Here is a 27895-nt window from a genome sequence, read left to right as displayed (position 1 = left end):
TATGATCCACTTCCGCTTCCATGGTTCCATCCGCTGACAGATCCACTCCCAGATATCTAAAACACTTCACTTCCTCCAGTTTTTCTCCATTCAAACTCACCTCCCAATTGACTTGACCCTCACCCCTACTGTACCTAATAACCTTGCTCTTATTCACATTTACTCTCAACTTTCTTCTTCCACACACTTTACCAAACTCAGTCACCAGCTTCTGCATAAAGTTGGAAAATCTTACGTCAAACCATCGTAAGTCAGGGATCATCTGTACTATGCTATGAACTTGGAAAACACTTTTCATATATGCATATACAGGATTAACTCAAATAATTCATGACTACAAATAAGTGTGAACCATACAGCACAGGAAAAATTACCCTTACTTGTCATTCACAAAGAGGTTGGTTGGTCACTGATAATCAAAACAAATGTATGCTGATATTGTAAATCTAAAAGAAATTTTTGACTATAAAAGATATTACTAGTACAGTGATGTACACTGCATGTGACATGTCGATTAAATTTTTAGTGAACACTGGATTTCAAAGTTTAAAATACAGTATGCTTAATCCATGCCTAAATGTCAATATTATAAGTTCATGAGCAACGTCCAAGAAAAATGTTGTATTACCTTCATATAAAATCAACAAATCAACTGCGCAAAGGTGTGCTTTCTTGTTAAAGTCTGTTGAGGAGAGGTGTGCTCTCTTGCGATCCTCTTCTTAGAACAGGCGTGCTCGCTCGTGACCCTCCTCTCAGAACAGGTGTGCTCTCTCGTGATTCTCTTCTCAGATGAGGTGTGCTCTCTCGTGAAGCTTTACTATGTCGGTAGCACCAATGAGACTCTCCACTAGCAAAGTTTCGACAGAGTTGTCCATTCTTGCACAAAGCAGTACAGAGCTTCCTTGCTGTCATGCTTCTGGATGGTGTGCCACTGGAAAAAGTGAGAGAGAACATTCAACACTATCAGTCAATCATTACTTCAGCCTTTTCAAAACTACAAACAAGCAAAGTAGATCTTCTTCACAACAGAAAAACTGAGGAGAAATTGGAATTATAAAAAGAAACAAATGCAATTCATGCAATATAGAGACAGATAACTTTATGTCCAGCCCTACTGGCAGTATCCATTCCAACATAAAGATAACTCTCTCCCACATAAGAAATGCATTAGCGAATAAGTAACTTATTTTGGATAAAGATGTTCCACAATCTATTGGATAAAGATGTTCCACAATCTACCAATTATTCACAATATGCATGGCGGCCAAATATGTGCACCATGCCAATGATGTATTTGCTTATTCAAACATCATATTTATTCAACTATTCCCATTTAGTGAGGTGGACCCAACTAATACATGTAACAGTAGCAAGAGTTACTAGCAAAACTGGGGTCCCCAGGGATGCAAAATTTCCTTACACACACTTCCTCCCCTCTTATCCTTCCACTGACTTACAGGTATATACCAATCAGATTCACAAGTCCATGGTTTAATTTGAGGCAAACATAACCTCATATCATCTGGTATCATAATTTTGGCAACTGTTCATATTAACTGCCCACTCATTCAGTTTAGCCAAGAAATCATTTAAGAGCTTAAATCCTAACCAAATCATAATTCTAAACAAAATACAATCCTCGATTGTACCTGTCAACTGTTGCTGAGAGTTCTTAAAAATGCATTTCAGAATAAATTCTTATGCACTGTTTGACAAGATTGGATTCTAAGTCCTGCAAAGACCTGAAAATGACACTGTGCCTGTTACATAGGACATCATGACTAAAATCTAGATTTCTATGGACAGTAGAAATATTCAGTGCTTCCAATCCCTCTAAGTTCTCTAATCTTTCTGAACAAAAAGACAAGGATGAATCTGCTGGCTCGCTGCCTTGAGCTGTCTTCATCTATCCTAAAAGAGGGCAAGGGTGAGAAATAATGAGTGATTGCTGTGTTTGCTTTTTGGTACAGTGACTAGTTACCATATACAGGTCAAGTTGTTTTGGGACAGAGATGCTGTGCCTGGGTGACTTAGGCCATGATATTCTTAAGAGGTACATTACCTCAGCTAAAAGGAAATAGAAAGCATTCATCTTTAAATATTGTCTAGTTTTGCAATCATTTTAGTTACTTTTCTATTCTGAAACAGACATTTACCCAATTAAAGCATTGTATTTCTTACCTGCGGGAAGTTGGAGTCCCTATAAGTGGGCTGCTCTTCTCCAGCACTCTGCTGTCTAAAGACAGATTATGATGCAACTGCACTGAATTATTCAGCTGGTCAAGAAGAGGATTTCGTACACTGGGCATAACCTGACCACAAAAGAAAGTATAAGAATACATTATTGTGACCACAACATATCTGGTGCATATTTAAGAGATATATCCATTAACTGAAACTGAAAAATAATTTTTTTTGCATTGAATGCCATCTGCCCAAATAGTGCAGTGCTCTACCGCTTTTGTGAGGTAGCATAAGTTAACAGACGAAAGATTGGCCCAACCCCCCCACATACATGTGTGTACATAAACGCCCACATACGCACATATACATACATATACATTTCAACGTATACAAACATATACATACACAGACATATACACATGTACATGTTCATACTTGTTGCCTTCATCCATTCCCATCGCCACCCTCCCACACATTTCCAACACATCCACCCCCTCCATACAAACCTATGCCTTGCAACCATATAATATTGTTGGAACTACTATTCCTTCGAATATACCCATTTTTGCTCTTTGAGATAAAGTTCTCTCTTTCCATACATTCTTCATCATTCCCAGAACCTTCCCCCCCCTCCCCCACCCAATGACACAACTGTTTCCATGGTTCCTTTAGCAAAAAACAAAATCAAGAGAATGATAGGTTTGATGAAAAGAAATGCAGTTATCATACAGATAACGTGAATAAAGTTTTAACTGACCTGGAAATATCTGACAACATGATGGGCTTGTGGAATATTTGAAGCATATGGTGGAAGAAAGACAGAAAGGGAGGAGAAATACTGCTGGCACCAATATGACTCACAGGAAGTATAAGCATCAGAACTCGCAAAGGGTATAAAGAATGAACTATGGCAGTAGTCTCCTTTTCCTTCATCAATGATGTAGTGAAGTTGCCAAAAGTTTTTTAGTTGTTAGGACATGTTCAGTAAGTGGATGTGGTAAATGCTTAATCAACCCTTTTGGTGTGCAAACATTATTTTTTTTTTAGCCTCCTCCTCTGATGTACAATTTTCTTTTTTTATCAAAAGATGCACAAAAAGTATACAAAAAAAATCTTAAGAATTAAGACATTCATTCCTAATTCTAAAATATATTACCTAACATATTAGCTAATCCCATGTACACAAGGTAAATTCACTTGCATTTTGTAAAATTTTTTCATTTATAAAATTTGGAGCAAAAAACTATCAAAACCATTGTTTTTCTCATGAATTAAGCATATGCGCAAGCAGTCGAGAAAACTCATCATTCATCACTGATCAATTTAGGCCTAAGTAAGTATGTAGTGCAGGTGATGACAGGTGCCACAAACATGGGAAATCGCAAGAAAAGGCTCACAACTGAACAATATGATGACTGGTAGGTTACTGAAGCCTTTGGAAAGCTGCACTGACTCATCCTATGTACGAATTGCCATCAATGGTACATACCTTAACCTAAGGCAGTAACAACAACAACTATACCAAGAGGGTTAATAACACTAAATTTAAGAAGCAGGAACCCATAATTGATGAAGATTAGACATAAGTAAAGATAAAGGACTCAGTGGGTAGTAAATATGAGTATTGTTCAATGTGCAATTATCCTGTGATTCAAGAGAGATTTATGCAGGGGTCCACTTTCCTGTAAAGGATCAGAAAATTACAACTAAGTGATCATATACTTACCATGTCTGTTAAATCCCCATAATTCTTGTTGTTGGTTGTGCTATCCTCCAAGTTAGTAACCCTGTTTTCCTCTTCCTCATCACGATCATCTGAATTCTGTGGAGACCCAAATCCACCTGTTCTGTCTCCTATTATCCTACAGGAAATATAGTTTTGTTTTACACAAATGTGTCTACAACAGTTCATGCTATTAAGAACAAAATGCTATGAAATCATTACCCAATTAATCAAAATAAACAGCCACAGGGTTCAAAACCCTTGAGAATACTTACCTAAATCCCATTATGAAGAAATTAAATAAAATGCACAAACACTGAAACAGTTTATACATATGCACAAAAACACACATACATTTTTATCCTAAATACTTATAATTCTTATGGTTTAAGCTTCTCGTCACTTTTAATATTTCCTGCCATTGCAATCGTCTCACCAACATCAAATATAATGGCTCTTATGCTTAACTGACTGACATCACTTGTGCTATAACTTTCCTCCACTTCTCATCCCTTGCATTAAACTAAAACAAAAGGCAGATTCATTACACAAAATCTGATATATGGTTGTGAAACCAAAGTGTGTACATGTCAGGAAAGGATAAAATATCAGCAGGGATGGCTAAGTTGTTTAGCATAGTTGGAATTAGGTTGATATGAAGAATGAAGATGCAAGAACTCATTATAAAGGAACATAGATGAAAGTCCTTAAGGATGGCATGGTCACGTAGGAGATATGGCAGAGGATAGGTTGATCAAGACGATATACTATAGTACAGTACAAGGTACAATGGGGAGAGGGACACCATAGAAGAGACAGACACATGTAATGATAAAACTGACTGAAACAACGGGGATATTCAAGATGAACGTGTTACAAAGAAAGTGTGGGGTTGGATGCAATGGAAGCAATATGTGAATGAAAGTAGTATGAAAGCAGACTTTGGTCTCATGCAAAGAATCAACTTGGGTAACTTCAAAAAATAATTAGCATGTTTATATGTGCAAGGTTCAGGTTTCACTTTAACACACGAGATATGGCTGTATACCTACCTGACTCACTCCAACATATTGGGAATGGCATAATGATGATACACAGATAGGGTTCAGGTTTACACAGGTAATCCAGATCTATGATCATAGTGGAACAATGACTCTTTATGCTAACCTAAAACAGTTAATGGGATGAGAAAATCCCATGTTCACTAAAAGGGTATGTAAAAATTTCCACATATTTTCCAATGAGAACATAACATGGAGGCCAAGGGTATGAATAGACACTTCTACATTCAAACAAGAATCAACCTGGGAATGCTTTAGCATTCCTTGAAAACTGTATAAGAAATGTAATAAAGCTGAAGAATGAATATCTATTTTTTATTAAACAATCAGTTTCCCGCATCAGGAAGGTAGCACCAGGAAACAGATGAAGAATGCCCCATCCACTAATATACACATAAATATCCATAAAAGCCCATATACATATACATTTTTCTTTTTTTTTGCTTTGTCGCTGTCTCCCGCGTTTGCGAGGTAGCGCAAGGAAACAGACGAAAGAAATGGCCCAACCCACTCCCATACACATGTATATACATACGTCCACACACGCAAATATACATACCTACACAGCTTTCCATGGTTTACCCCAGACGCTTCACATGCCCTGATTCAATCCACTGACAGCACGTCAACCCCGGTATACCACATCGCTCCAATTCACTCTATTCCTTGCCCTCCTTTCACCCTCCTGCATGTTCAGGCCCCGATCACACAAAATCTTTTTCACTCCATCTTTCCACCTCCAATTTGGTCTCCCACTTCTCCTCGTTCCCTCCACCTCCGACACATATATCCTCTTGGTCAATCTTTCCTCAGTCATTCTCTCCATGTGCCCAAACCATTTCAAAACACCCTCTTCTGCTCTCTCAACCACGCTCTTTTTATTTCCACACATCTCTCTTACCCTTACGTTACTTACTCGATCAAACCACCTCACACCACACATTGTCCTCAAACATCTCATTTCCAGCACATCCATCCTCCTGCACACAACTCTATCCATAGCCCACGCCTCGCAACCATACAACATTGTTGGAACCACTATTCCTTCAAACATACCCATTTTTGCTTTCCGAGATAATGTTCTCGACTTCCACACATTCTTCAAGGCTCCCAGTATTTTCGCCCCCTCCCCCACCCTATGATCCACTTCCGCTTCCATGGTTCCATCCGCTGCCAGATCCACTCCCAGATATCTAAAACACTTTACTTCCTCCAGTTTTTCTCCATTCAAACATATACATATCTATATATATATAAATATACATATATATTTATTTTATCATACTTAGTCGCTGTCTCCTGTGTTAGCGAGGTAGTGCAAGGAAACAGACAAAAGAATGGCCCAAACCACCCACATACACATGCATATACATAAAAGCCCACACATGCACATATACATACCTATACATTTCAACGTATACATACACAAACATATATATGTATACACATGTACATATTCATACTTGCTGCCTTCATCCATTCCCGTCATCACCCCGACATAAATGAAATATCATCCCCCTCCCTCCGCGCATGCGTGAGGTAACACTAGGAAAAGACAACAAAGGCCACATTCGTTCACACTCAGTCTCTGGTTGCACACCTTTCACCCTCCTCTATGTTCAGGCCCTGATCGCTCAAAATCTTTTTCACTCCATCCTTCCACCTCCAATTTGATCTCCCACTTCTTGTCCCCTCCACCCCTGACACATATATCCTCTTTGTCAACCTTTCCTCACTCATTCTCTCTTTATGCCCAAACCATTTCAAAACACCTTCTGCTTTCTCAACCACATTCTTTTTATTTCCACATCTCTCTTACCCTTTCATTACTTACTCGATCAAAGCACCTCACACCACATATTGTCCTCAAACATTTCATCTCTAACTAATCCACCCTCCTCCATACAACCCTACCTCTAACCCATGCTTCACAACTACATAATATTGATGGAACTACTACTCTTTCAAACACACCCATTTTCGCTCTTCAAGACCATGTTTTCTCCCATACATTCTTCATCACTCTCAGAACCATCACCCCTACCCCCACCCTGTGACTCACTTCCACTTCCATGGTTCAATTCTCTGCCAAGTCCAACCCCAGATATCTAAAACACTTCACTTCTTCCAATTTTTCTCCATTCAAACTTTTTTTTTTTTTTTTTTTTTGCTTTGTCGCTGTCTCCCGTGTTTGCGAGGTAGCGCAATTACTTGTCCATCAACCATACTGTACTTTCTGTGCACTAACATTAAATGCATCATATGACATCAACAAAGATTAAGCAGTTCCAGTACCTAACGAGTCCTTCAGCTGAAAAGAAATGATAAGGCCAATGGTGATAGGGTAGTCAGTAAGTGGGGGAAATTGAGTTAGATACAGGATAGTGAATTACAATGCCACAGCACTTGCTGTGAGAAACTGACTCTTTCATTTACTAATAAATGACTTACCAGGGTATTTCTGAAGGGCAAAATGCTGTTTCCTAATTTGGCCTTTCACCAAAACATTGGTATTAGGAATCAGAGGAAAAGCATATATTTTGAGAATATGTGACAGTTGTGCTGCAATGTTACTATGGCCAAAGAACAATTCACAGAGAAATGGTAAACTTTTTCTTCTCCCATCCTGGTCCTCATATGAGAACAAGGGCAACATGATTATCTGTTTTACGATGAAGATCTATAAAGACGACACTACTAATTACTTTCAGTAAATATTTATGTATTGTAAAACAACATTAATGCTAATTTGGTTACTTACCTTCTACGTACAAAGGAATTTCTTAATGGTGGTACAGTATGAAGTTCTTCATCACTGGAGTAGTCGTCAGTGGGATAAGTTCTCACAACAGGAGCTACATCTGACATATTCAGTGAAACTGGAGAAACATCTAGGCTGTCACAAAAAAAACAAAAACCAGTTACAGAGTAACACAAAAAAATGCAAAGGAATACAAATGGCAATGGAACACTGGAGTCCTTTAGCAGCTAGCTGTTTGTGATAGTGTATGAGAATCCGAAACACAGAAATTAGTATGATTAAAGAGAAAACACATGAAAAGATAAAAAAAGTAAATTTCATACGAAAATTGCCAAAATGGTTAAGGATCTTACATCTCAAGGTTAACGGGTAGAGAGGATGTGGTGCAGTCATGCAAAAGGGCCAGGTTTCCCTGGCTCTCTGTTCATGGGTGAACATTTGAAAAATTTACCCGCATGTAGCAGAACACCTTTAGCTAAACATTGTGATGAACAACCATCATACTTACTGGAACATTACATTGATTGTGTTCTCAATACTCGCTCCAGTTCTAAATAACATAACCACTTGTACATGTGATCTTCACAGCATTTTCTCTTACTTCATCAGCATTTTCACCAACTATTTTCACTCATGTAGTATGCATGCCAAGAACTCTGCCTACTTAACTCCATCTTCATCAGAGTCAAAGCACATAAGCAAAAGATTTACTTTGGTGTTTCCCACAAACAGCTGAAAGGAGTCTGAGAAGGATACAGGTATTATACTATTCCCTGAGCTTAGCTAATGTAAGACAGTTACCAAACTGTTGTGCTTTTTCTGTTGCCTTCTAATATAACACTATCAGTAAGACCTTAATTGAAAATAGGACAAACTATCAGAAAATCAGGAGTGTTTACATCATTCATTTAAGGCAAGTTGTATATATTGGCCAGGCAGGTAAAATAGAAACCTAGAGATGATACTGGCACTGTCAGCATGCAGCGGTGACCACAGTAATGCTATCCCTAAGCACTGGTAGGAAAATGACCAACCTGTAGACTTTCATAACCCACTCACATTGTGCTCCTCATCAGATTATGCTACCCAAAATATCATTCAATGTCTTAATTGTTTATATTACCTTTAAAGCACATGCTATTATCAACCAAATCATTATCAAAGAACTGTCTTAATTGTTAATATTATTACCTTTAAAGCACATGCTATTATCAACCAAATTAATATTAAAGAACTATCAAGAAACAACAGCATAAGGAGAGCAGTTGGACATATATCTCACTATCCATGCCAACCACTCCTGCATAAGCCCCCTTAACCACAAGGCAATCCCAACATTCCCATTAACAGCCAGGGTCATAATTTCTTTCTGGTATGCCGGTAAGAGGGCATACAGGTGAGTGTGTTTGTGTCAGAAGATTGAAACTTGAACTGTTTACACTTGATACTTATACATTTTCTATGATGACAGGTCAATCCCTCATCAGGATAAAAACTTTATTCAAAATTCTTTCACTAGTCTCTAAGAACTTTGACAAAAATATACAGTTAATATTAAACCAACCAACTAATGTACAACTTTACCTTTTCATGATCTGCTGAGTACCAAGAGGTGTTCTCTCTTGATCCTCAAAACTAGAGAAGTTACTAAACGATGCTGCAGGAGTTGCAGCAGATGGCTGATGTATGACTGGCTGAGGGACACCTCCACTTATAATGTTCTTTTGCTTCTTTTGCCACTGATATATGCCCCACATGAATGAGATGGAAAGATTCACTAAAAAGAAAGAAAAAATTCATGTATCAACCAATTTTCTTTTATACACAACTGCTTCCCCTGACTTAAAAAGGTAGCTTCAGGAACACAAAAATGACAGCCTCATTTTCATGTATCTAATCTTTTGCAATCATGTATAATACATTAAACCAGAGCCTATAATCCACAGGTTACTCCATTAACATTTTACATATCCTGAGTCAAGCCACTGACGGCATGTTTCCCCCTGTATACAATATGGTATACCATGTGTGTACCTTACGAGGCCCTTATGCCCAAGAGCCTCTGTCACGCTATCCTCCTATCTCTTTCATGATCTATTCCTTTATATACATAGCCATGAGTAAATAACAAATACAAATAAAAGAAAGTATGTAGTCAGGGTGAGAGCAAAGTTCAGGGGCCAAACAGGATCAAAATAACTTGGGAAACTAAGCATACCAAATGAAGTAACAAATCAAATGAACATAGGGAGAGTGCTCAGAAATGTTTAAGAAAGACTGCATGGCAAATATATATATTTATTTATTCATTATACTTTGTCGCTATCTCTCGCATTAGCAAGGTAGCACAAGGAAACAGATGAAAGAATGGCCCAACCCACCCACATACACGTGTATATACATATACGTCCATATGCATACCTATATATCTCAATGTATACATATACACACACAGACATGTACATATATACACATGTACATAATTCATACTGTCTGCCCTCATACATTCCTGTCGCCACTCCGCCACACATGAAGTGACAACCCCTCCCCCGCATGTGCGCGAGGTAGCGCTAGGAAAAGACACAAAGGCCACATTCGTTCACACTCAGTCTCTAGCTGTCATGTATAACGCACCGAAATCACAACTCCATTTCCACATCCAGGCCCCACAAAACTTTCCACGGTTTACCTCAGATGCTTCACATGCCCTGGTTCAATCCACTGACAGCACATCGACCCCAGTAGACCACATCATTCCAATTCACTCTATTCCTTGCACTCCTTTCACCCTCCTGCATGTTCAGGCCACGATCACTCAAAATCTTTTTCGCTCCATCCTTCCACCTCCAATTTGGTCTCCCACTTCTCCTCGTTCCCTCCACCTCTGACACATATATCCTCTTTGTCAATCTTTCCTCACTCATACTCTCCATATGACCAAACCATTTCAAAACACCCTCTTCTGCTCTCTCAACCACACTCTTTTTACCACCACACATCTCTCTTACTCTTTCATTACTTACTTGATCAAACCACCTCACACCACATATTGTCCTCAAACATCTCATTTCCAGCACATCCACCCTCCTCCTCACAACTCTATCTATAGCCCATGCCTCGCAACCATATAACATTGTTGGAACCACTATTCCTTCAAACATACCCATTTTTGCTTTCCAAGATAACCTTCTCAACTTCCACACATTTTTCAACGCTCCCAGAACTTTCGCCCCCTCCCCCAACCTATGATTCACTTCCGCTTCCATGGTTCCATCGGCTGCCAAATCCACTCCCAGATATCTAAAACACTTCACTTCCTCCAATTTTTCTCCATTCAAACTTACCTCCCAATTGACCTGTCCCTCAACCCTACTGTTTCTAATAACCTTGCTCTTGTTCACATTTACTCTCAGCTTTCTTCTTTCACACACTTTACCAAACTCAGTCACCAGCTTCTGCAGTTTCTCACCCGAATCAGCCACCAGCGCTATATCATCAGCGAACAACAACTGACTCACTTCCCAAGCTCTCTCATCCACAACAGACTGCATACTTGCCCTTCTTTTCAAAACTCTTGCATTCACCTTCCTAACAACCCCATCCACAAACAAATTAAACAACCATGGAGACATCACAAACCCCTGCTGCAAACCAACATCATATTGTATGTCTAATAACTAAATGTTCAGAATGCATGACGATGGAAAAAAAGAACAGAAAACAATGCCTGTGATAAGCAAATAAAGGATACTATGTACAGAGATTTCAATGCTAATGGCCACCACAAAAGAATGATGCTGCCCTTTGCAAGTTTTCAGCAGATGACTAAATGTAAACTGATGATTATATGTAATGTGATGATACAGCGCTGGTGTCTGATTCAGGTGAGAAACTGTAAAAGTTGGTGACCAAGTCTGGTAAAGTGTGTGAAAGAAGAAACCTGAGAGTAAACGTGAATAAGAGGAAGGTTATTAGGTTCAGTAGGGACGAAGGACAAGTTAGCTGGGAGGTACGTTTGAAAGGAGAAAAACTGGAAGAATTGAAGTGTTTTAGATATCTGGGAGCAGATTTAGCAGCGGATGGAACCATGGAAGTGGAAGCGAGTCACAGGGAGGGGGAGGGGGCAAAGGTTCTGTGAGAGCAAAAATGGGTATGTCTGAAGGAATAGGGGTTCCAACAATGTTACATGGTTGCGAGGCATGAGCTATAGATAGGGTTGTGCAGAGGAGGGTGGATGTGTTGGAAATGAGATGTTTAAGGACAATATGTGGTGTGAGGTGGTTTGATTGAGTAAGTAATAAAAGGGTAAGAGAGATGTGTTAATAAAAACAGTGGGGTTGAGAGAGCAGAAGAGAGTGTGTTGAAGTGGTTTGGTCATATGGAGAGAATGAGTGGGGAAAGACTGACAAAGAGGATACATGTGTCAAAGGTAGAGGGAAGGAGGAGAAGCAGGAGACCAAAATGGAGGTAGAAGGATGGAATAAAAAAGGTTTTGAGTGCTCAGGGCCTGAACATACAGGAGGGTGAAAGGCATGGAGTGAACTGGAATGATGTGGTATATCGGGGTTGATGTGCTGTCAATGGATTGAATCAGCATGTAAAGCGTCTGAGGTAAACCATGGAAAGGTCTGTGGGGCCTGGATGTGGAAAGGGAGATATGGTTTTGGTGCATTACACGTGACAGATAATGTAATAGAATAACTGAGTTTGAACAAGACTAAATGTGAACGAATGTGGCCTTTTTGTATTTTTCTAGCGTTACCTCGCACACACATGGGGGGATGCTATTTCATGTGTGGTGGGGTGGCGACGGGAATGGTTGAAGGCAGCACGTATGAGTATGTACATATGTATAAGTCAGTGTATGTATATGTATGTATACAGTGAAATGAATATGTGCGTGTGTGGGTGTTTATGTATATACACGTGTATGTGGGTGGGTTGGGCCATTCTTCGTCTGTTTCCTTGTGCTACCTCGCTAACTCAGAAGATGGCGATTAAGTACAATATAATAAATATATATACAAACCTGGACAGCCTTCTAAGACCAAAGATGTAATTGTTTCATGAAGTACTAATAAAAATTGAGCTGACATTATTTTCTTTTTTTATGCTGGAGGCTCCAGTTACTGACAAAAGTTCACATCAAGGCCAGGCCTTAACTGAAATACAAAGAGGCTAATGAAAATGAAAAAGAAAAAAAGGGAAAGTGTTTATGGATTTTGGAGGAAGTAGAAAGGTAGGTGACTTATGTAATATAGTTTGGTAGAGAGAGGAAGAGAATTTGAAAGCAAATATAAATAAATCTGTAAACAGTGCATCAGCAAATAAAAGGGACATTTACAAAAGCTATAGACAATATATGAAACATTTAACCAACACGCAATTTATATAAAGCCTCATTTCATATATTCCAAATCAGATGACCTTTACTGCTTGTATACCATTATCATAGTAGAAGTAAGGTGTCCTTTTCCTCCATATGAGGTTATTCAATGACCCGCTCATTGCAACCCCACATTACCCTTCAAATATCATTTCTATTGGAGTGTACTGAATTATATAATCCTTGTTTCTATTTTCTGAATTCTTGTTTTCCTCTCCACTTAAGAGGGAACAATTTCCATTTCACACATTTATTTCTCCATGTAAACTGTAGGTAAGTTCATCAGTCAGCAGAGTTAAACAAATATGAAGAATCCTTCAACAAATGTTTCAGGCACTACTGTTGGGTCTGACACATGAAGGTGTTATGGTTAAAAGCTGAAATGTAGGGTCAAGATTCTGCACGAACCATTCCACTATGCAAGAAAAGATGTCAAGTCATTGAGGATTTTTGAGTTTACTGTGTAAGGTCTCTCGTTCTCCATCTTAAAAGATAAGCATACTTTTGGAAGTTAGCAAAAAGATGCTTTGTATGCTTGGGAAAAAGGAATTTCAGAGGTTGTGTAAGCAGCATACAGTGAAACTACCTAGCGAAGACTTTTAAAAACATGAAACACAGTGTCTTTAACAAAGGCAGGTGCACATCATTAAAATTCATAAACAGCTATTTTTTTTAGCAGTTTCTAACTTTTGCTAATTTCTTTGGATAACAATTAATGGTATCTCTGGTACAAACTGATACTCAACGAAGTTTATGTATTCTACTTCATAATTCTAGGCATAACAATTAATGGTATATCTGGTACAAACTGATATTCAACGAAGGTTATGTATTCTACTTTATAATTCTAGGCACTTACCAAAAATGCACAAAGCCATAATGGTTGTAAGGGTAGAAAACTCTAGACTGGTATCATGTTTCACTTCAGCCAGAGCATTGAGTGGTACCAAAACCACTAGGGCCAGGCGTGTGAAGTATGGAACCTGGAAAATACAAGTTTACAAATCTATGTATCTATCATCCCTGGGGATAAGGGAGAGAGAATACTTCCCAAGCATTCCCTGCATATTGTAGAAGGCGACTACAGGGGACGGGAGCGGGGTTCTAGAAACCCTCCCCTCCTTGTATTTCAACTTTCTAAAAGGGGAAACAGAAGGAGTCATGTAGGGAGTGCTCATCCTCCTCGAAGGCTCAGATTGGGGTGTCTAAATGTGTGTGGATGTAACCAAGATGAGAAAAAAGGAGAGATAGGTAGTATGTTTGAGGAAAGGAACCTGGATGTTTTGACTCAGAGTGAAATGAAGCTCAAGGGTAAAGGGGGAGAGTGGTTTGGGAATGTCTTGGGAGTAAAGCCAGGGGTTGGTGACAGGACAATAGCAAAGGAAGAAGCAGCACTACTCCTGAAGCAGGAGTTGTGAGAATATGTGATAAAGTGTAAGAAAGTAAACTCTAGATTGATATGGGTAAAACTGAAAGTGGATGGAGGCAGATGGATGATTATTGGTGCATATGCACCTGGTCATGAAAAGAAAGATCATGAGAGGCAAGTGTTTTGGGAGCAGCTGAGTGAGTGTGTTGGCAGCTTTGATGCACGAGACTGGGTTATATTGATGGGTGATTAGAATGCAAAGCTGAGTAATGTGGCAGTTGAGGTTATAATTGGTGTACATGGGGTGTTCAGTGTTGTAAATGGAAATGGTAAAGAGCTTGTTGATCTGTGTGCTGAAAAAGGACTGGTGATTGGGAATACTTGGTTTAAAAAGAGATATACATAAGTATACGTATGTAAGTAGTAGAGATGGCCAGAAAGCATTATTGGATTACGTGTTAATTGATAGGCGCACGAAAGAGAGACTTTTGGATGTTAACGTGCTGAGAGGAGCAACTGGGGGGATGTCCGACCATAATCTTGGGGAGGCGAAGGTGAAGATATGTAGAGGTTTTCAGAAAAGGAGAGAGAATGTTGGGGTGAAGAGAGTGGTGAGAGTAAGTGAGCTTGGAAAGGAGACTTGTGTATGAGGAAGTACCTGGAGAGATTGAGCGCAGAATGGAAAAAGGGGAGAGGAAATGATGTAAGGGGAGTGGGAGAGGAATGGGAGGTATTTAGGGAAGCAGTGATGGCTTCTGCAAAAGATGCCTGTGGCATGAGAAAGGTGGGAGGTGGGTAGATTAGAGAGGGTAGTGAGTGGTGGGATGAAGAAGCAAGATTATTAGTGAAAGAGAAAAGAGAGGCATTTGGTGACTGAGTTTGGTAAAGTGTGTGAAAGAAGAAAGCTGAGAGTAAATGTGAATAAGAGCAAGGTTATTAGGTACGGTAGGGTTGAGGAACAAGTCAATTGGGAGGTAAGTTTGAATGGAGAAATACTGGAGGAAGTGAAGTGTTTTAGATATCTGGGAGTGGATTTGGCAGCGGATGGAACCAGGGAAGTGGAAGTGAGTCACAGGGTGGGGGAGGGGCAAAAGTTCTGGGAGCGTTGAAAAATGTTTGGACGGCAAGAACATTATCTTGGAAAGCAAAAATGGGTACGTTTGAAAGAATAGTGGTTCCAACAATGTTATTGGTTGCGAGGCATGAGCTATAGATAGGGTTGTGCAGAGGAGGGTGGATGTGTTGGAAATAAGATGTTTGAGGACAATATGTGGTGTGAGGTGGTTTGATCGAGTATGTAATGAAAGGGTAAGAGGGGTGTGTGGTAATAAAAAGAGTGTGGTTGAGAGAGCAGAAGAGGGTGTACTAAAATGGTTTGGTCACATGGAGAGAATGAGTCAGGAAAGATTGATAAAGAGGATATATGTCAGAGGTGGAGGGAACAAGGAGAAATGGGAGACCAAACTGGAGGTGGAAAGATGGAGTGAAAAAGATTTTGAGCTATCAGGGCCTGAACATGAAGGAGGGTGAAAGGCATGCAAGGAATAGAGTGAATTGGAACAATGTGGTATACCAGGGTCGACGTGCTGGCAATGGATTGAACCAAGGCATGTGGGGTACATCATGGAAAGTTTTGTGGGGCCTGGATGTGGAAAGGGAGCTGTGGTTTTGGTGCATTATATATGACAGCTAGAGACTGAGTGTGAACAAATGTGGCCTTTGTTGTCTTTTCCTAGCACTACCTCGCACACATGTGGGGGAGGGGGTTTTCATATCATGTGTGGCAGGGTGACAACGGGAATGATTAAAGGCAGCAAGTATGAGTTATGTACATGTGTATATATGTACATGTCTGTGCATGTATATATATATATGTATACATTGAAATGTACAGGTACTGTATGTATATGTGCATGTGTGGACGTGTATGTATATACATGTGTATGTGGGTGGGTTGGGCCATTCTTTCGTTTGTTTCCCTGCACTACCTTGCTAACGCAGGAGACAGCAACAAAGTATAATAAATAAATAAATCTTTGTATGTGCATATGCTATGTATATATGCATATGTGCATGTATGGGCATTTCAGTATATTATGTGTACATGAGTGGATGGGCCATTCTTTGTCTGTTTCCTGGCGCTACCTTGCTGATGTGGGAAATGGCGATCAAGTATAATAAAGATAACACATTTAACCATGTATCATTCATCCTAATTTAACAAATTTGATAATACAAACCTGCAGAAAGCTGGCAGACACCATTCCAATAAAAAAGTAGCCAGCATGGAGAACACAGCTGTATACCTTTTGAACTGTGTTGTCTGTACCGCCAAGAAATGAAGAAATCCATGATAATTTGTCTTCAACTCCTTGTTTGGTAGACTGTAAGACATCCATCAAATGGTGTACGGTCTCATTCATTCGCTGTAAATCATCAGTCAGTCTCCCATACTGCTGAACAGTTTCCTCATGTGCTGACAGGATTTTCTGAGTACTGGCATCTGACAGGGATAAAGATATAATTTAGAGATGAAAGCCTTTTGCAAGATAAAATGCAGCATAGTGGCAGAGTGGGTGGTATTGTAATTAAGCGTCTCAAGACTGTTAGTTAGGTTATTCAACATCTGTGTTGCCAATGTATCATGCCCGTTCATAAAGGCAAGGTGTACAAAAATCAATGTCGGAATTAATGAGGCACAAATATGTTGAGTATCCATAAGATGTATGGGAGAGTAATGACTGAGAGGGTTTCAGCAAAAAGAGCTGATTGTATGTGGCAGTTACAGATATGAAAAGCACTTATGATAGGCTTGACTGATAAGCCCACGAAAGGTGCTACAAATATATGAGACAAATGGGAAATTACTAAATGATTTCACTATCCCAAGCATGGTCCACCCCCTCCTGTATGTTCCAATATCACACTTCACCAATTCACTCTATCCCATGCATGGCCCACACCATTCTGCATGTTCAGGCCCTAACCCCTTACACCTCTTTTACTATAGCTATTTACCTCCAATTCACTTTCACTCCTGTTGTTCACACATCCTCTCCATGTGTCCAAACCATTTCAGCACACCCTCTTCAGCTCTCCCAACCATGCTCTTAATATCACACCTCTCTCTTACTCTATCATTCTTTATGAGATCAACCCTCCTCGCATTACATAATGTCCTTAATATTTCATTTCACACACTCATCTTCCATAATTTGTCATCTAAAGCACACACCTTACAACCATAAAACACCACTGAGACTTAAATACCATCAAACACATTCATCTTTACCTACAGAGACAGCATCCTCTTTTTCTACACATTCCTCAATGTGTTTTGGATCTTTGCCCCTTCACCCATTCTATGACTCACTTCAGCTTCCATGGTTCCATTTGCTACCATGTCCACTCCCTGGTATCTTCCTGTATATGCTTTCTATTCAGACTCATGCTACAACCAGTCAGTTTCTTTTTACTGCTAAACTTCATATATATACCTTGGCTTTTATTAATTTTCACTCTCAAATTTCTCTATCCAAAACTCAAAAACCAATTCTGCAGTCTCTTACTCAAATCTGCCACCAATACCATGTCATCAGCACTGCAGACATACTTGTGTCCCTAAAACCCATGCATTCACCTTCACCACTCCATCCATAAACAGATTAAACATCAATGATGTTGACATACATCCATGCCACTCTTCTCTCTTCCCATTTCCACAAATGCTTTATTCTCTCGATAAAAATTTCTCACAGCTTTTAATCCTCAATGCTTCTCATAGCTTTCCTCTCACACCAAACATTCATAACACCATCTACAAGGAATCTCTCTCAACCCTGTATGCAGTTTATTTAGATTCATAAATGCCACATATAAACTGTTCTGTTTCTCTAAGGACTTCTCACACAGATTCTACAGAGCACCTGATCCACACATCCTCTATCATCCTGATGAAACCATCAATCCCCCAAACACCTTACCAGGTCAATATATGTACAAATTACAAATCAATGGAGATACATTTTTAGATGGTGATCTGTAGATGACTATTGTACATGAAATTATTTCCATCTGTTGCAGAAGAATGCAAACAAAATTTATGTTTAAGTGTTAGAATAAAAAAGGTTGGAATTCAAATGAGGGGCAGATCCTTTCCATTGTCAACTGATGATTACAGAAGCAAATCATGCATCGTTAGCTGTGCACCATAACAGTTTGAGTCTAAGCACTGCTTCCATAGATATCTCCCACTCCCCTAGTTTCATTCATTCTCACTTTATTTCATTCTTCACTCAACCTCTCCTAGTATCTCTGTACACAGGCCAATTTCCCAAGTTCACACATGTTCAATAATTCTTTCACACACTTCCTTCTTTCATACATTCTCCACCAACCTTCACATTCATCTGCACCAAAAAAATTGTCTTCCTTCATATCTTTTCACCATATCTTGTATTAGCAAGCAACATCAGGAACAGATGACCAAGTCTTTGAGAAAACTTCCTCCCACTTTGTCTTTTCTCTATTTCTTTCATACCTGTTTACCATTTCCCACCTTAGCAAGGTGGCAACAGGAATAGATAAAAAAGCCTTAGATAAAAGTATCTTTATTTAGCTCCTCCATACTACTCCTTTTGGAAAATATTACTACATGAGGGAAAAATATCTAACCCTCAACTCTTCTTTGTCATCTCCCCTATCCCTAGCAATGCCCAAGAAATGATCTTATGCTCATCCTTCCTGCCTTAGTGAGTGAGAATCAGGACCGTAGCCAGTGGAAAATCCCTTGCTTTGCTCCTTATTTTGTTCTTACTTAGAAAAAATGATAATGCAAGTGGGAAGGGTTTCTGGCCCAATCTGACCATCTTAATCATCTTTTAGGACACAAAGGTATATGGGTAGCATTCATTCTCCCCAATCCCTAAGGATTTATATATTCAAGGTCAATAAGGATGCTGTCTACCAAGAAAACATGAATAAGATACATGCTTACTGATGCACATATATGACAAAAGAGCAAAAACTGAAAAAAAAAAAATTACAGCACAATGAAGAGTTTCATATTAAGACTGGAACTTATTCCAAACACCCACCTAATTTCTGCCAGACCTTGAGGGCATTATCCTGTATCCTGGAAAGGTCTTGAAGAATGATACTGTGAGTCTCTCTTTGACTGTTCTCTTGTGTCAACAACTGTTGTTTAGCTTCATCTGCAAATGTACAATGTATCAGTGGGAGGTTTTGGGAAATAAGAATCCATGTGATCAGTCTTTGCGTGGAAGGAATTCTGGTGTAAAAAAAAAAAAAAAAAAAAAAAAAAATATCACATCTGTCACATTGTATCATTCCTACCTAAACTACTTCGTGTTGTAGTAAGATTCTTTTAAAGCTTACTTTTTCCTGCTCTAGTGAGGCAGCATTAGGAAAAACAAACAAAGGCCTCATTTGCATACACTCACAATTCCTTCTAATTTCCAAAGAATTAGGAATTATCAATTACCTAGTTTTCTTTTGATTGATTCAGTAATATAAGCAAGTTCCCTCTGGCCAGATGCAATCAATTTTTTCTCTCTGGACAATTCCCGAAGGTTTGAGGAAACAAATGTGTGAATTGCATGGTGAGCTGTTGAAAGTTGCTTCTGCTGCTGCTTAAGATGCTCATGTCCATCATTGAGAGATTCCAGTGTCTCAGATGTTGATTTTCCAAGAGCTTCTTGAGTTTCCTGTAATATGGTCAAATCTTGTAAAAAGTATTGTGCATGTTACACAACCTACATAGCTAATTACCACCCCCATGAATTCTAAGCAAGAGAATTACATCAAATGACCATTTCAATGGTTTTCCTTACTCTATTGTTCATTCAAATGAACTTACAGAAATAGTATCCTAGCAGACAACTTATATAATCTCTCATATTATTCATGCATTAAATAAAAAAAAAAAAATGGTCAAACCCTATAGTTATTACACAAGGATTTCATAGGGGTACTGGGAAAGACCTTAACACTTATGTGAAAGACAAACATAAAAATCTAGTTAAAAGATTATTAGATCAACCAACCTGAAGAGCACTCATTGACTTTATTTGTTCTTCAGCTGTATACATTAGTAAGTTCACTGCCATCTGGGTCTTGGCACCAAACTGCTCCTGTCGTGAAGCATAACAAACTGCCCTTGCTCGGTTAGATACGATGTGATAAGCATTCCAAGTGCTGGGACTCATATCTCTTGTACAATCTGCAAGTGTCTGCAATGTAAGAAGAAATATAATTCATACATAAACTTTCATTAACATCTCTTATACTTAACACTTTTCCCACCTGAGTTAGATACAAGAGAACAACAACTTCATTTGCACCAAACATTTTTCTTGCACTATGAAATTAGAAAAAGCCACAAAACCAAAATTTGAAATCAACTGGAAACTATTAAGCAACATTACAGGTTAGAGCAATAACAGAGTTTATACAGTCTACTATCCATACCTGTAATGTACTGACGCACATTAATGTACACAATAAATAAAATATACAGTACACAAAAGAATTCATGACCATTAAAAACTTACTGTAATACAAAATCCATGATAGTCTCTATGCATACATGGGTTAGACATAATAACTTGTAAAGAAAATAAAAATGTTTCTTTTCATATGCTACCATACCATTCCAAACTCACCATGTCCCTTGTACAGGGGTAGATTTGCCGACCCTCAGCCACAGACTGGCAATTAAGAAGGTTCACTGCTACTTTAGACAATTCCTCTTCACTTAATTCGGCACAAGATGTTTGTAGTCCTAAAATAACCTAAAACAATAAAAACACCATCAACAACATAATGTAAGGACACATGATTAAGAAAAATTCTGAAAACCATACTTAATATTCAAAGTTTAACTCTTTCCACATTACATACAAATGGGTCAAAAACATTTATGCTGATGCTGCATGATTTGTACTGTGGGGTGAATGCAAAACAAATATGGAGAACATGTTTAGAATTCTCAGTGTGGAAGCTGCATCTTGGACATGTAAGGTTTTGTGACATACTGAATCAACATTTGTTTATTATAGAGAGGTGGTGTCATAACCCAGATGAAGAAATGTGACACATACACAACTAAGGAAAGAAGTTTCAGATGGGTGTATGTCCCATGGAGGGATATTGAAATTTGAGTTGGGAAGGACTGATCTGTTAGGTACTTTTCAAGTCATTAAAGTGTGAATATGATATATCAATACTGTTTCCTGTTGGAGGAAGAGATCTGTAAGTACAGTTACTAAAGTGCAAGGTGGGGTGAGCTATCTATTTCTACTTGAGGGTTGGTGGTTGGTTATGAAATGGTCAACAAACAGGTTTTTTACCTACCAGGCCCCACACCCCAAACAGATGGCATATTTGCTCCTCTCCCTAAGATCCATTCATTCACTTCCCTCACCACCCTGTATCCATAATTAAATCAAACTGCCATGGTAACATCACACCTTCCACAGAGCATCTCTGTCAACCTAATCATATGCTTTCTCCAAAACCATAAATGCCACATACAAATCCTTGTTTCTCTGACAATTTTTCACAAACATTCTTCAAAGCAAATACCTGAGCCAAATATCTTCAACCATTTACCACCCATGAAGCCACATCATTCCTCCCTAGTCTGAGATTCTGTGCGTGTCACCATCCTCTCAGTCAACGCTCCTAGATGTGTCACCATCCTCTCAGTCAACACTCCTAGACAACTCACACGATACACTGAAATTTGAACATTCACTTTTGTCCCCCTTGTCTTTATATGCTGGCAATATACAGGCACTCTCCCAATCCTCAGGCACCTAACCACAAGCTTATGTATACATACACTGACAATCTTACCTTTCCAACCAACAGCACAGTCACCCCTTTTCATGAGATCCAACAGCAATACCATCGACTCCAGCCACTTTGTCAAACATCTTATGCACCACCTCTTTTTTCTTTTTACCCAACCGTTTGCCATGGCTCTTATTTCACATACCTACATATCCAAAACATCCCACATCTACCATCCTATCATCAAAAACATTCAACAATCCTTCAAAATACCCACTATCAGCTCCTCACCTCATTTTCTTTTTTACATGTTACTGCTTCCTGATCAACCACCTTCACCATTCCAAAACATCTTATTACCACTGAAATTTGCTTACTTAATGAAGTTTACTTGCTTATCCCTATTTTTCAACCACTGCACCTCACCCTTGATCTGCTGCTTTCTCTTGTGCATCTGCTATTTACTTACACTCCTTCCCTGCAGATAATGCCAAGTCTCTCTCTTCTCTCTTTCACTAGCAACATAACTTATTCAGCCCACCACTCACTAACCTTTCTACCAATCCACCTCCCACCTTCGTATCATAAATATAATACTTTATACGTACATTCTTTAACCATTTTAACTCTCAAAGAAACTTTTACAGATTTACCTTATGGTGACAAACGTCCAACTCTGACAGTTCCAAAGAAGTATAAGCAACAGCCTCCTTCAAGAATGTCTCATCTGAAGACTTAATTTCAAAGGGTATTTTTGTATTTATGGCAACATCTGTCACAACAACTGTATCTTCTGCAAACACACAATTAAGAAATAACATATATTCTAAAACACATTGCAAATGGTATCATATATAAAAGGGCACCATAATCATCAACAGCTTTCTGTATATCACCAAGATAAAAAGTTTGCAAATATGCCCTAAAGGCCAAGAGTTTCATGCTGAAACAACAACCTATCTATCACCTCTGACTCCATTTCAGTAATACTGTATGAAATGGATCAAATCCATTAAAGAATCAAGAAGTATATAGCGTCTACCGTATCTCCATTTCATATCCAGACTAAAGAAATGTACCATATCTTTCACGCTATCACAATGACACATTATCATTACTCCTACATTACATAATATGATCTGGGACAACTCCTTCACCAAAAGAGAATGGTGACAAGCACACTCTTATTTCTTTCTACATCTAATTATTTTACAACTAATTGTGATTTTTTTCCTTAAATCTCATTCCCTTTTTCTTCCATCTTAATCTTCTATTCTTTAACACACATCTGTCAGTTTCTTTCATTTCTGTTAAAGTACTTAACCGCTCTTTACCTTTCACTCATCAGTGTTTTCAGTAAGATTCTCTTTAAAGCCATGATTTTCTCAAGTAACTTCCACACCCCAATCCATCACGGCACTCCTCACTTTCCACAGGTTGTTAGTGAGAGCAGCATAGAACCATTTATTTTCCAAACAAGGACGAAAGTTCCCTTGAACATCAGGCCTTAAAAAAAATGGTAGGTACGGCTATGAAACCATGAGATGTCTTCGCCCAACATTCTCTACCATTTCTGTTGACAATCAGTAGATTCTCATAAAACCTTTGAAATTTTCCAAATTAATCACAGATAAACCCCTAATCAATCCCATCATCATGATATATATATATATATATATATATATATATATATATATATATATATATATACTACCTACCATCTTGTCTTCCCTTGTGCTGACTGTAGCTGCATGTAATTATGATACACCCACGACCAAATCCCAAAAATATGAAAACCTTTTTAACTAGATAGATAATCCCGTCCAAATCCACATCCAGAAAAGCATGTAACCCTCCTGTAGACTTACAACCAAGAATGAGAGAGAGAGAGAGAGAGAGAGGGAGAGAGAGAGAGAGAGAGAGAGAGAGAGAGAGAGAGAGAGAGAGAGAGAGAGAGAGAGAGAGAGAGTTTTATGACCCTCACCAGTAAAACTTCCCTCTGTTAATTGGTATCCTATAGAAGTACCTATAAAATAAATTCCCCGATATGCATATGCATGCAAAGGCACTCATTCAAGAGCTGGGGTGAAATTTTGGGGCAAAATTTCCAAATGACATTTTGTCGGGTAAGAGTTTCTTTCTATTAGGGTATGGTAGCACCTCGTACTCTGGGCTGGGGATCTCCTATGAGTTTATCATCGTCATAGTCTTATACTATCATCTATCCTGTGCATTTCATGTGAAATCATTCATCCTGAAATGATAAATAAAATGTTTGACAGGAAGATACAAACTTGACTCTATTAAATACTGGAAAAAAACAACACGAAATGTTTCCTCTGCATTGGTAATCTTGCCACAGGCCACAACGACCTACACTATGAAGATATTTCAAAATAAAGGGAATACAGTGATATACAATATCAAATCTATTTTCTACGTAATCAGACCCCTAAAGTCCTTAGAAAAATATACAATCCTATCATACCTTGTGTCGTCTCCTCGCTGGTGACTGAGACAACAGGCTCTTCTTTCTTCGTCTTACTCTTAAACAACCACGAAAATAACCCCCCGTGGCACAGGCTGCATAGCACTAACACTAATAATATCCCTAACAACCTCATCTTGGATCCACAACCCTCCACAATTTAGATTTAGGGGCATAAATGTATGTGTCCCTCCCGGTGGAGCACGAGGAATCAGCTGTTGTGATTGTTTTGAAGGTGGCCGGGGCGAGGGGCGCCCGCTGATTGGTCCGCCCGCCACGCATGCGCCATATAGCAAGATTCCAATATCATTTCCTATTCTTATATCAATTAATTAACTGACTCCTCGACCTGATTTCATGCGAGGTCTATTCAGTAGAAGTAGTGGTGACTGTAGGTCGCTATCTTTATAGATATCACGTAATAGGTCTTGTGTGTGTGTGTGTGGGATAAATGAGGGTTTTAAAATGGCAGTTCCTCCCTTTAAACTTGTGACAACGTGCTTCAAGGATTCTTCTTCCACAAGGTCAACAACTTCATAACACACACACACACAGGTTGCCAACAGGTGCATTGCTGGATTACCTATTTCACAAACGTCAGATGAAAGTTTCCACTTCTGGTTGTAACAAGTGCGCGCGCAAGACTCGTTTACCTACATGATGGTCAATATGGACAGTCAAAGCTTAGGGGGAAAATAGTAATACACAGATATAATCATTTGTGTACGTATCATAAAGCATTTCATCGCATATTCTCCTTCTTCAGGACCTGTTATGATAATGTTTCAGTGGTCTAATGGTCAGGTGGATAGCCGGAATGCCACGAACAAGTGGATAAATGTACATTAATATCTGAAGTATGGCACCGGTATACGTCTTACTTGATCGCCGTTTCCCGCGTCAGTGAGGTACCGCTCAAAACAGACGAAGAAAGACCTCATTCCCTTTCATCCAGACTTTAGCTTTCGTGTGTCATGCACCGAAACAACACTTCCCTAAACACAACCAGGTCCCACAGACCTTTCCATGATTTCCTGCAGCTATTTCACATACCCTGGTTCATTTCACATACCCTGGTTCATTGAATTGACAAATCGCCGACCGGTGTATACTTCATCATACTCATTCACACTAGTCCGTGGATGCGTTTCACCCTCCTTCATATACAGGCCCCGATCACTCACATTTTTCCCCCTCCATCCTCCCATCTGCACCTAGGTGTCCCCTTCTTGTTCCCTCATAATCTTTCGTCTACCCGATACATACCCATTAGATACCAAGGAAATTATCAGAATATGTTTTAAAACGATGTGGTATACCGGGGTCGACGTGCTGTCAATGGATTGAACCAGGGCATGTGAAGCGTCTAGGGTAAAGCATGGAAAGTTCTGTGGGGCCTGGATGTGGAAAGGGAGCTGTGGTTTCGGTGCATTATACATGACAGCTAGAGACTGAGTGTGAACGAATGTGGCCTAATGTCATTTCCTAACGCTACCTCGCGGGGGGAAGGTGGATACTCTTGCATGTGTGGCGGGGTGGCGACGAGAATGAATAAAGGCAGCAAGTATGAATTATGTGCATGTCTATAAATGTATATGTCTGTGTATGTATATACATGTATACATTAAAATGTATAGATATGTATATGTGCGTGTGTGGATGTGTATGTATATACATGTGTATGTTGGATGGGTTGGGCCATTCTTTCGCTGTTTCCTTGAGCTACCTCGTTAACGCGGGAGACAGCGACAAAGTAAAAAAAAAAAATTTTAAAATTGTAATGATTAACTACTCAATTGCGGGTCATAAAGACGAACAAATCGTTCCGATTCAACAGTAAATATATTCTTTATGGTTAGGTTTATAAAGAATTTCATCTTTTGAGAAAAATACCGAAAATTAGAGGGTATTTTTTAACCCAAAAAACTTTTTCTTTCAAAATTGAAAATCAACATAACTAAACTCTTCCAAACTTAAAATGATCATGGAAAATATATCATAATGCTTCCCCTACCCAATGAATACCCATTAAATACCAATGAAATTATAATAATGTAATATTTTAATGATTAACGACTGAATTGCGGGACATAAAAACCAACAAACAATGATTCCACCCCGGATTCGTATTCAGCATTAGATATATTCTTTATGCTGAGGTTTTTAAGGAATTTCACTTTTTTGAGAAAAGTGCCAAAAATTACAGGATATTTTTTAGCCCAAAAAACTTTTTTTTTTTTCAAAATCGAGATTTGACATAATCAAACTCTTCTAACCTTGAAATATTCATAAAAGATATATCATAATGCTTCCCCTACCCGATAAATACCATTTAAAAACCAAATGAAATTAAATAATGTTTTAATATCTTAATGATTAAAGACTTAATTGCGGGACATAAAAACAAACAAACAATGATTCGACCACGAATTCGTATTCAGCATCAAATATATTCTTTATGCTGAGGTTTTCAAGAAAATTCATTTTTTTGAGAAAAGTACCAAAAATTACAGGTGATTTTTAGCCCGAAAACCTTTTTATTCTAAAATCGAATCTTAACATATTCAAACTCTTCTAAACTTGAAGCAATCATGAAAAATACATCATAATGCTTCCCCTACCCGATAAATACCCATTAGATACCAATGAAATTATAACAATGTTTTCATATTTTAATGATTAACGTTTTAAATGTGGGTCAGAAAAACCAACAAGCAATGCTTTCACCCCAAATACGTATTTAGCATTAAATATATTCATTATGCTGAGGTTTTTCAAAAAATTCCTTTTTTGAGAAACGTACCAAAATTACAGGTAATAGTTCAGGGTATTTTTTAGCCCAAAAAACTTTTTCCGTCAAAATTGAAATTTAACATAATGAAAATCTTCTAAGCCTGAAATAATCATTAGAAATATATGATAATGCTTCCCCTATCCAATGAATACCCATTAAATACCAATGAAATTATAGTAATATATTAGCATTTTAATGATTAACGACTTAATTGCGCGACATGAAAACAAACAAACAATGATTCCACCCCGGATTTGTATTCAGCATTAGATATATTCTTTATGCTGAGGTTTTTAAGGCATTTCATTTTTTTT

General features: G+C 38.6%; 1 protein-coding gene across 1 annotated transcript; it reads right to left on the bottom strand.

Annotated features, from left to right (window-relative positions):
* Positions 1-177: 177 nt before the first annotated feature.
* LOC139751463 (protein brambleberry-like) lies at positions 178-25039 on the bottom strand. Its single transcript, XM_071666892.1, has 13 exons — positions 24788-25039; positions 22953-23092; positions 21168-21296; positions 20550-20735; positions 19988-20210; positions 19581-19697; positions 16725-16987; positions 13975-14098; positions 9314-9506; positions 7730-7864; positions 3911-4046; positions 2182-2312; positions 178-931 (listed from the first exon to the last, which is right to left on the bottom strand). The coding sequence occupies exons 1-13, from the start codon at positions 24921-24923 to the stop codon at positions 676-678; spliced, it is 2169 nt and encodes a 722-aa protein (XP_071522993.1). The 5' UTR covers positions 24924-25039; the 3' UTR covers positions 178-675.
* Between the last annotated feature and the right edge of the window lie 2856 nt (positions 25040-27895).

The sequence above is a fragment of the Panulirus ornatus genome, chromosome 11 (genome assembly GCF_036320965.1).
Source record: "Panulirus ornatus isolate Po-2019 chromosome 11, ASM3632096v1, whole genome shotgun sequence".
Taxonomy (NCBI): Eukaryota; Metazoa; Arthropoda; class Malacostraca; order Decapoda; family Palinuridae; genus Panulirus; species Panulirus ornatus.
Note: the sequence above shows the minus strand (reverse complement) of the source record. Positions and strands in the feature narration are given on the sequence as shown.

Bases quoted from the DNA above. Each gene is read 5' to 3' on its own strand.
- LOC139751463 (XM_071666892.1), bottom strand. From the start codon at position 24,923: ATGAGGTTGTTAGGGATATTATTAGTGTTAGTGCTATGCAGCCTGTGC. The intron at 19,698-19,987 runs GTAATTGATAAT...GTACATTTGCAG, and splicing joins ATCAATCAAAAGAAAACTAG to ATGAAGCTAAACAACAGTTG. The intron at 932-2,181 runs GTAAGAAATACA...CACTTTTTCCAG, and splicing joins GGGACTCCAACTTCCCGCAG to TGGCACACCATCCAGAAGCA.